The 11468-nt window shown below is 43.7% G+C and overlaps 1 protein-coding gene across 1 annotated transcript in view; it reads right to left on the bottom strand.

Annotated features, from left to right (window-relative positions):
* Positions 1–644: 644 nt before the first annotated feature.
* LOC147024593 (uncharacterized) overlaps positions 645–11468 on the bottom strand; it is a 49994-nt gene continuing 39170 nt past the window's right edge. Inside the window, exon 8 of the mRNA XM_085884651.1 lies at positions 645–1059. Coding sequence (XP_085740777.1) covers positions 981–1059 — 79 coding nt within the window. The 3' untranslated portion in view covers positions 645–980. The remainder of the gene's footprint in view (positions 1060–11468) is intronic.

Raw genomic sequence — 11468 nt, 5'->3', positions numbered from 1 at the left:
CTTGTTTATCTGTTTGTTTGTTTGTCTGACATCTATGCACTCCTGAACCGCTGCACAGAACGAGTTGAAAACTTTTGGTTGTACTCGGGCTATGCACGGGAAGGTTTTCGGTGGTAGAAAAAAAAAATCATCGGCCTCAAGATTCAGGGCGGGGTGTGGACACCAGTGCTCTCTATGTAAATGCTTATCGTATAGTGCCTCCTGTTTTTAATCAATATTGCAATCATGCTAAAATGCGCCATTTTCAAGGGAATTCACCCATGTCTGAGGACAGGTTTTTCACTCGTAAATATAATGTTTTAAAGTAAAACCAGACTGGAAAATGATTCGAAAGGTTCAGTAATGAGAGATGTTTTCAAGCTTTCGATAACTGACTGACTAGGTTGTTTTTAATATCGGCTGGTAACGGTAGTATTTCTGTTGGGTTCTTTAGATTGTGATGCTGTATCTGCTTTTGCTGTGGTTGATGCTGTTGCAGCTTCTCTCAGTGCATGTTGCTTCTGTGGCTTATCTTGCTTGAATGGAAGATGTGAACGTGGATCATGCTCAGGTTCCCGTTTTCATTGCTCCAATTGCTGTACCCTAATGTACAGTTGGTGGATTGATTTTATGGTTTCATTATTGTTAAAGACGAAAGAGCACAGCTTCACAGCAGTTTTCTTTATATTGCAAATCCATCATCACCAGCATTATGTGAAAGTGATTTTAAAATATCAGCATGCATCAAGGGAAATATTTTCTTCAACTCTTTAGTGTCTGTTATTTTGTATTCAAAGGTGAGACAGTAGAGAGCAAGTCACACATTGTTAGATAATGGTTGCCTGCTTGTTGGCGGTACTCAACGTCCTGTTGCTCCTACCTCTGTTGTTGTTCCTGCAGCTTCCGCTCCAATTCAGCAAACTTGCTCCCCAAGTGTGTATGATTCTCTGAAAGTACGTTATATTGGAAAGTAATCTCATCATATTCATCCTCCTTTACTTTCAATTGCTGAGATAGCAGCGCAAACTGTGTGGCCAAAACCTGGCAGTGTCATTGACAGTAGAGTTTCTGTTTTCTGTTCTGCAGAAACATAAAGAAATAAAATGACATGTTTGAAAGAAAAGTCAAGATCACACAGTTCACAATTGAGCACTCCTTCGATTCCTCATTCAGTAAACATCAAGATTTATGGAGGTGTCCCTCTCAAGTGTAAACTGGGATCAATTCTGGTTAAAGCTGCAAAGTTCACATGGAATTTCACAAATTCAAATAGAGTCTGCCATTTGTAAACGCCTCATTAGCAGCATGATCCCTGCATGGTGTTAAAACTCATCAGAACATGTGGTGAACATGATGTTCACTCCCTTGGCATCTGTCTTACCACATGTTTTACAACGATCCCTTACTTGTTGGCAGCTCTCAGCGTTCTTCTGTAGCTCTTCCTCATGCCATTGTCGCTGCTCTGGGAGCTGAAGTTATACCTCTGACAACTTGCTCGAAACGTTTTTGAGATCTTCCGAAAGTACCTCCTAAATCACGTGCTCTTTTTCATCAGGGTATGGACCACAGCTCGTTTGTGTTCCATGGGATGGAAAGACTCAAAATCAAGGTAATGGTCAGTGTAAGTGGGCTTTCTGTAAACAGTGATGTTCAACCTTCCTTTAGAACACCTTTTCACGATGGTTTCCAGAAAAGTGATGGATCCATTTTGTTTCTTTTCATGGGTGAAACTGATGGAAGGAAAGGTGTTATCAATGGCCTCATGTATGGTGTTCACCACCTCAATGAAATGACACCACCATAATCGTTCACAGAAGCACAAATGGGTGAACTATAGAAAGGTTTAGACTTTGCAATCACAGCGCGGGGTATTCTGAATGACGTCATTGTGTCTCGGGTCGAGTCTGCCGAGGTGAGATCACGGAGCTCTCTGACAACACCAAGAACGAGGTGAGATCACGTGTGGCTGCTCTTCTGCTTCGTCCTCTGCACCAAGCCTATAACAAAACCAATTTTACCTGGGCACAAAAACGGGCCTTACAGGAATTCTGCAGGATGAATGACTGTGATTTTGCAGGCAGACAAGGGACGAGTGTCGATGTGGATGGATCGGTATGCATAATATGTTGGCGGACACATCGACCTATGAGCGTCTAACCTTCCCATCCAACCAAAAAGGAGGAATATAGGTTGGACTCGCTGAAATTAAAAGAACAGGTCGTTTATCGGTGAAACATTACAAACAAGAAAAGGAGCAATCAGAGATTGCAGACCATCACCAGGACTTGTTTTGTGTGGTGTGTTGTGTAGTTTTGTGTGGTGTAATTTGTGTGGTGTTTGTGTACTGGTGTGTTACGTAATCAATAAGAGATAATTAGAACTGCCACTTTATAACTGCTGGCAGTGATCACCGTGTACCAAGACGTCCCGCTTTGATTTGACACCTGACTGTGAACCATGACTTTTTTATTATTCAATTGAATTCAGAAAGGGATTAAAATAAATTCAATTGAAATCAAATGGAAGACCAAATAGGTACAGTCCTACATTGGAGTAATCAGAAGGAATCTGAACAAGCAAAAAGCAAATATGAAGTAATCAGGGGGAACCTGGATAGCATTCTCATTTCAGCTGCTACTCCTCCACCCTCAACCCCATCCAGGCACAGCCAAGTGAACCTTATTCAAAAAATGAAAATAAAAAGAATCCACATCAAAAAATTAAATAATTCTGGCCACCAGACCATGTGTCCAATCAAGTTGAAATTTAAAACATTTATTCCCCATCAATACTAGATCATAATTTTGAAGTTCCACATCAATTGATTAAGCAGTTCCAGATAAAACATTATTTAATATTTTCTTCAATCCAATATGGCTGCCAAACCATGTGAACTATCAATTATTCCTTAACAAACTTTAACACCCAAGGCTTGGTGAACTTTTGTGTGAAGTTTCCCCTCGATCTGCTCAGCTGTTCTGGAGAAGATTTTTTTTATAGGTTTTAGGATAAATCAAATACAGCTACCAAACCATGACATATGATGTCATATGTGTGAACGTTTTGTTCCTCATGGATAGGTGGTCGTGCTTATGAAGTTTCGCCTCGATTTGTTCAGCCACTTCAGAGATTTTTTTTTAAAACAATGTGATTGCCGAATCTCGTGACTGATGACGTCATTAATTTTTTTCTGTGGTACATTTTATCCCTCGATGACCCTCAAAAATTTTCATGCTGATCAGATTTAGCGTTCTAGATATGCAATTGTGACGTCACAATCACAATTGAAGTGATTCATAATGAAGTACCTAGGACGTCATTTTTTTAAAAATCAAAAAAAAAAAAATCACATGCCATGTAACAAGTTGCATTTTTTTTGCCCCTTGGTACAGTTTCAGATCATGGACTTCTTATAATAACCTGGACCAGCAACGGCCTCTGTCGACTGAAGTCAAAGGTCGACTGAAGTCGCCATGTTGCGTTGCCAATCCGAATTCACAGATTGAATATATTAATCTGTGCCAAATTTTTCGCTGGAAACAACATTTTTGTACAGCTTAATAAGAAGAACAGGATTTTCATTTCACCAACAACAGTCTCCGCCGCCCATTATCACTACCAAGCTAATGTAAGCTCTGCAGCACGAATCAATAAGGTGAGTGAGTACGAAGTGTCACAATTCTCATGAATGATTTTATCATATGTCATATGATCTGATGATAATCAGTGTAATGTGTTGATGATAATCAATGTAATGTGCATAGCTAACCCCCTATGGCCTATAATATTTGTATTATTATTGGCCATAAGGCGGTAGCTTTCAGCTACCCCCCTATAATAAGAGGCCTTATGGCCGATAATTAATAATATATTGACCAATCATCAAAACATTGAACAGACATCTGACAACCTTAATAAATATGATCTATAATCTACAGACTAACCTATGGCCTCCTATTAATATGTGTATATTATAGAGGGTAGCTTTCTGTAGTAGGTCGAAGCATATTGAACCAGTACCAGTCTCATTAATGTTTTCATGGTTGATCAATATATTATAGGCCATAGTGGGTAGCTGAAAGCTACCCTGTATGGCCTATAATATATTGATCAATCATGAAAACATTGAACAGACATTGGACAACCTTAATAAACATGATTTATAATCTACACACTAATGAGACTGGTTTAATATGCATTGACCTATAGAAGATGACGATCAACTATTATAATATAACTATTCTGGTTCACAGTTCCAGACCCATGGGGACTAACACATGCCTCATAACCATCCCTATCAGTTCCAGTCGATGCATTGAAATCCCCCAAGACGAGAAGTGTATCTCGTCTGGGGCACTGATCAACCAGACTCGAGCGTGGTGTAGAATGCATCCTTCACGGTCAATTATCATTGGGGTCAGCTTATTGGACACAGCCGCAGCCACTCCTTGAGTATGGTAACCATCAGAGCGACCAGACCAATAGTAGGTGTAACCACCCACCATTATCTCTCCGCAATCCAGTCTCCGAACCTCAGAGAGAGCTGCAATCCCGATGTCCACAAACGCTTGAGCTCAGATGATAACAGAGACAGGTGATCATCCTCTCTTAGGGATAGGACATTCCAGGCACCCACCCGAAGGGACCGCCTCAGGTTAACCCAAGGAGACCACTGTCTGGTGGACGACACCTCAGCACCACTCCGACACACTCTCCCGCAATCTGACCCAGGAATGTTACCCCGTGGTTTCCCTCCTATCAAAGATTGGGGGTCCTGAAGGCTTTGCCCCAATCCCATCATCCGGTGAGCTGCCCTGCGAAGGGAAGCTGCACAGGAGGTACTCCCATGGAGTGGGTTTTCAGATTTTTTTGGCGTTTTTGTGTTTTGCGGAATGAAGGGTTTTACAGTGGCCAGAGTTGGCTCACAAGGAGCTCCTCCGCCCTTTGACAGGTTTTGTTTTTAATCCTATTGGGTGTCCATATCCAACCACCCTCCTCACCAAAAAGCCTGGTGGGGGAGACGGTTTAGTCGCCGACAACCCAACCATGGAACAGGTTAGTACATGTTTACATGGTACCTGTAGCAGGTCACAGATCTAATCTGACCTGATATGTAGGGGGTTGGTTGATCCGCAAAAATAGGTTTTTGCGCTCTTCTCAGAACTGCATACACAATTCCAATGAAATTACACCACAACCATCATCACCAATGATCACCAAAGTTTGTTCACAGCATTAAAAAAGTTCAGGGTCTAAAGGGACCTATTTTTACCTCCACCACCGAAGGTGGATGGAGGTTATGTTTTCACCCGTCAGTTTGTTTGTTTGTGAACAAATTATCTCAAAAAGTTAGGGACGGATTAAGACGGAATTTGGTGGAGGGCTTGGATATGTGACACTGACGAAATTATTCGACTTGGGTGAAGATCCCGATCTGGATCTGTGAATTCTAAAAGTGATTTTTCACCATTGCGAGATAAGACCGAAAACCACATATAGCAATATTTCTCAAAAAGATATGGATGGATTCAGACGAAACTTGGTGGATGAGGTGGTTAGGTAACAAGATCAAGCCAATTAAATTTCACTTCAGGTCTGAATCCAGATCTGGCCTATCAGTGAGATACAAAACATAAACTAATCAGCCGAGTGGCAGTATGCACTCCACCAAGTGTCCTTATAGTTACTAATTGGTGTTTTTACCTTCCATCAACAATGGCACAAGCCATTCAAATCAAGCACCGGTGAAGATGACAGTTGAGTTCTTCAAAACGTTTAACACGGCTGTTGATCAGTACTTCATATAACTGGCATCAAAATTAATTTATTGATTATCATGATTGGCATCTTTACAAAAAAATACAAGGAAATAAGGCACGTGCCTCCTTTTCATAATACTTGTGCCACATCCAGCAATCTCAAACCAATGGACACAACATCTCGATGTAAATGTGTAATGTATAGCGCCACCCAGTGATTGTGGGAGAGGGTATTACAAGTCAGCTGTGGTGACTTAAAATTATGAACTGTACATGTGGCATAGTTAAAATGCTTTCCTGATCTCTGCCAGAGGGAGGGGTTGTTACGCTTCCATAGGGAGTGGGTATTTCTAGTTTCAGTCTCTTGAACTTCTCGGCCTCATCATCAGTCATGATTTCCCCGGGCCCAGCCACACAACAAAGCTGGCCTCCAAAGCCAGCTGCAGCCTGAACATCCTCCATCAATCTAAGACTTTTCTTTGAAAATCAGTTACACACAGTCTTCAAGGCCTTTTTCTGGAGCTGAATGGGATCCTGCTCTCTGCCATGGGCTGGCACCCCAGCATCACATATTTCTCCTTGATTCTGTGGAATCTAAAACACCCACCATTATTTGAATCTCCCACGGCAAGGCCAAATCACAAGGTTAGTTGCTTTCACACCACAGTCAGATCAGTCGTGTGTGTGTGTGTGTGTGTGTGTGTGTGTGTGTGTGTGTGTGTGTGTGTGTGTGTGTGTGTGTGTGTGTGTGTGTGTGTGTGTGTGTGTGTGTGTGTGTGTGTGTGTGTGTGTGTGTGTGTGTGTGTGTGTGTGTGTGTGTGTGTGTATATCACTCCCTCTGATCTTTATTGGCCGATTCTCCTCAACTCCAGGGTGCATGATTTTAGCTTATCTGTAATTTAAATTCCAGATAAGGTATTGTCATCATGAAATCGTATGTTGTCCGTCCTTCCATCTTCCACTTTAACTTCTCCGGCCAAACTGCTGGGTTGATCCGGCTGAAATTTGGCAGCAACGTTCCTCTTATGACTGGTAACAGGGATTGCACATCTCGTTTCAGTCAAGTGACCTCAAGTAGGTCAAAATGGCCAACTTAGTAAATTTCTTCAAAAATCTTCTCTCGACACAGCAGTCAGAATGATAGAAAATTTGGGTTTCAACATTAGGCCAGGGTAGGGATGTTAAGCCTCGGAGGTCATGCCAATCACATGACCGGAAGTGTGTCAAAATGTCCGAATTCTTTAATTTTTGGGAAAATCATGTAAATTCCTTCAAAAATCTTCTTCTCGAGATCCACCAGTCAGAATCTACCAAATTTGGTTTACAACATTAAGCTCAGGCCCAGATAAGCTTCAGATCCAGTGGTCTTATTTTTCCAGTAACCTCCTCCTGGTTTGACTCCCAAAATGCAGGATGACTGCAAATGTCAACTCCTCTGTTCTTTTCTTCTCTAATCTATGGAACCGCCATTCACAGAGGCTGTTTTTCCCACTCTTCAATCAGGCAGTACACTGCCACCTTGTGTTACCTCTTATCCTAACCCATGATGTTAATTACCCCCATTAACACTTCTGAACCCAACCCTCTTACTTGCTGGTTTCAATGATTTCTTCCCCTATATTTCTTTTCCTGTTCGTTTTCTCCTTGCTGGCTGTGCTCAATTGTTGCCCTGCTAATCTACTATCAACTTAACCTTGCTCTTACATCAACCTCACTCTTGTAGAGAGAGGGGTAGGGTTGGGGGGGGGGAGAGAGAGAAAGAGAGAAAGGTCTAATATAGATACAATTTTTTTTGCAAAATAGGGGGTTGGAAGGAAAACAAATTCCATCCAAATCAAGCACATGGTATTTCAACATGATATTTCGCACACAGGATTTCACTTCAGCTTTCGTAAATGTCAGAGCTGAATGGGAGCACCATCTGTTACAAGCACACAGGATGGCACCGAGCAGCGATGATCTAATGCACTTGTAGTTAATGGAACATCAAGAGTTGCACTTGCAGTGAGTTAGTTCTTTACAATGGCTTGAAGCTTCTGACAAGGCCATCCAGTTTTGGGTGAATTTGCTTGGAGACTTTTTTCCATCCACAATCTGTGAATTCAGGTGCTGTTGGGTCTCTCGATTAGACATTGCTTCCAAGTGTTGGCCTGCAAACTAGCTCACTTGGTGTGTTCCTTCAGAGCGGCTTCTGTTGGGACAGATGTTGTCCATCTGTCCTTCCTTTTTCGTGAACAGAAACTGGCTACACCATTGATAGATGCTGACGAGCCCATGCTGTTGTATAGGAGCACCATGTATCTCTCGATGAATGAAGTAATCTGTTGTCGTGACCTCCAGACATCGTGATAGTCTGAGAAAGGTCTGCAACATCTCTTGGCAAGCCCTCCAAACTTCCCATACAGCCTCTTTTGTCCGTCCACAGGAGAACGATACAGTATCACAGGCATTAATGCATGCCAAAAAGGTGAAGCAGGTTGAACATCTGGTGTAAATTTGTTACATTGATGAATCGGTATGAAACGTGTTATTCTCAATACCAAGGTAGATCCACAATTCAGAAATGTTGAGTTGCTCAAAGAAGTGGAATGCAATAAACACTGCATTAGAGGAGACAGTCTTGACCATGATTTTGTCGTAACCGATTAGCGGCATCCTTGACGTGCAGAAACATCCATGTGTCTGTTTCTTTGTGTACCTGGCAATATTCCTGCACAAAAAATGGCACTTGGTCCAGCGCATACCTCAAGGCCGAAAAGTTTACGTTTTATATCCCACCGATAGACCGGATCTGCATCCAGACCTTTACTAAAATCGAATCAGCTTGTGCTTGTCACATACCCAACTCATCCACCAAGTTTTGTAATAATGCGTCCACAACTTTTTGAGATGTCCTACCACATCTCGTTTTTGGTCCCACCTCTCAATGGTAAAGAATCACTTAAAAAATTCTCGAATCCGGATCTTCACCAAAATCGAATCAATTCATTCTTATTACACACCCAACATGTCCATCAAGTTTTGTCTGAATGGGTCCATAACTTTTTGAGATATCCTGCTCACAGACAAACAAACAAGGGTGAAGACATAACATCCGTCCACCATTGGTGGCAGAGGTAAATATCTGATATATAGCAAGATGATCTAACAATCACATGCGTGCAGAAGGCTTTTTCCTGGGACTGTACAGGGGGGCCACAATGTCTTGTCACACATTGCCTTTGCCTTAAATTGTGACATTGCCTTTTCACACGAGCTGACAACACTGAAGGGTTTTATAAGTTATACTGTTGCGAATCTGGAAGCCATGAGCACACAGACATTCAGGTTCCGAAAGCTCAGTTATTTCGACAAGTGAATGTAGATAGATAGCTACCTTTCCCTAGTCTAATGGGTGAATAAATGTTCATTCGCTGTGAAGTTATTTTAATAGTCAGGGTTTCCTTTTATTTTTTACACCCCTCATAACAATGCCAGCATCATCTTCCCCTCGCTCTGCTCAACGGCATTGTCTACGTGTGTTCGATCACGTATGGGGGCGGAGATTTCCATCACCTTAGATCGAGACTCCACCCAGAAGGGCAGGGGCAGGCCCCTTGTCCAACCAGGAACCCCATCACCTCAGATCGAGACTCCGCCCAGAAGGGCAGGGACGTGCCCCTTGTCCAACCAGGAACCTCATCACCTCAGATCGAGACTCCGCCCAGAAGGGCAGGGGCGTGCCCCTTGTCCAACCAGGAACCTCATATCGAGACTCCGCCCAGAATGGCAGGGCGTGCCCCCTGTCCAACCAGGATGCTCAGCACCTCAGGCTGGCTCCGCCTTAGCGAGATAGAGTGTTTGGCCCTGGCCAATCGGGAGGCCGCGACGAGTCGTCCGAGAACGGACCGTCCAATGAGGAGGCGAGTGGCGAAAAAAGGTCTCTCGCGCCCAAGCACAAAAAGGAGGGGTGGTCTGGACGAGGGAGAGGGAGAGACGGTGTGCTTGTGGCAGCAGCATTCGCCAGTTCGGAGGATCGTGTGTGAGACATCCCTGGAGGGAGAGGGCGTTTCAGTCCAGGCAGTTTCGAACCTGACATCCAGGGCCAGTGAGTGGTAGTCGACGAGGACCCTGCAGACGGTCGTGGTTGCGGGTTTGAGTCCCGTCCCCCCAAGATCGCGAAGACCACACGAGGTGGACAGGTCCGAGACAGGCCTCAATAAAGACCACTTTTGATCCGATTATTTTTGGTGTGTGCGTGTGTGTTTGTGGCGCCAGTCAGTTAAGTAGGAAATTGTATGTGCCTTGCTGTACATACGTGCCTTCTATATTCGGATAACTTTGCTCTTCTGTGTTCCCTCCCTGCCTATTGGTAAATAAACATCCCCATTTGTGAAATGTATCAGCTCGTTCGTGTCCCTTCCTCCATTGGCTTAGCGTGCTGCGTGTTGGAAAATTAGCAAGGCCGTTGTGCCGCTGTAAAGGGGACATTTGGACTGACGGGACTTTGGTGACCGTCCGCTCGGGTCACACGCGGTTCGAGTGCGCTAGCGGCTCATTCCGTAAGGTGCCGTCGAGGGTATGGAGACTCAGTAAATCGCCACGTGGATCTCTCGGTATTTTGAAAATTGGCAAATAGCCCTGTACCACGTGGTAGAAATATTGACGCTTCACGGTCCGATAAGGGACCCGTACTCAACGGACTTTTCCGAAGAAGTACGATCTAAATTTCGGGTGATCGGCGGAGTCGACTCTTCGGCTCCATCTAGCGGTCGTGCTCACAGCCGATACCCGGCCCCACAGCAATACTACATACATTTGCAGTACTTCTAAACCACATCGGTTATCAAGATCATCATCAAAACAAAATAAATATTAAATTAACACGAGACAAACAAATACTGGACTGAAATCCCGCACTCAAACATGCGACAAACAAACAGTACTTAACAAAGGAATGAAATCGCCAACTAGGGTGTCACACACAAACATCAATATGCAACCCTGTAAGAACATAGAGAAACATGGGGACAAGAACTCTTAAGCTGTTCTAGGTCCTGTGTCAGGGCAGAGATGAGTCGAGCATGGAGCAAGGACAGAGCAGGATGCAAACTTGCAGCAAGGGAGTGAAGTCAAAAGCCCAGAAGCAAGGGCTGTCATTGCTGATGGAACCATAGCCAAGAGATGATCCACTTCCGCTCAACTCCTCTCTTTTACCGCCTGTTCCCCTCCCCATCGGATGTTCAAAGATCACAGCATCAGTGAGCAGCAAATCACATCCCAGAACCTATCCAGGGCCCACCTAACAAACATTGACCTCCAGCTGGGAAAAGCTGTTCTCTTCCTCCACAGGTCGCACACACTGATGAACATCTTTGGGGAGCGGGAAAAGCTGCCCCTTGAAAGGCAGAACCACACCATGTTTACCAAGGAATTCTCATCCGGCCTCACACCATTTGACAGAGGGAACAAAGGGACAATTCACCTTAACCTTTCTGACCAATAGGTTGGATAACTTTCACCCTGGGCTAAATGGCATCAGACAATTTAGCTTTAAACACAAGTAGCCCACCTATTACATGCAGGAAAATGTCTAAAACTATGTGATTCACATATGGGAGTCCACATCTCAATTTTAATAAGTGGTAGCCCTGCCCCCAACACCACAACAATCATAACACATTGTGGTGGTGGAATCACACATGCCATCTAGTGATCTTGTACGTCTGTCCATGTTCTAATAACTGCATC

This window comes from Eptatretus burgeri, chromosome 6 (assembly GCF_056783735.1).
Source record: "Eptatretus burgeri isolate ZD-2024b chromosome 6, Ebu_testis_v1, whole genome shotgun sequence".
Taxonomy (NCBI): domain Eukaryota; kingdom Metazoa; phylum Chordata; class Myxini; order Myxiniformes; family Myxinidae; genus Eptatretus; species Eptatretus burgeri.
This window is presented reverse-complemented; position numbering and strand designations above follow the sequence as displayed.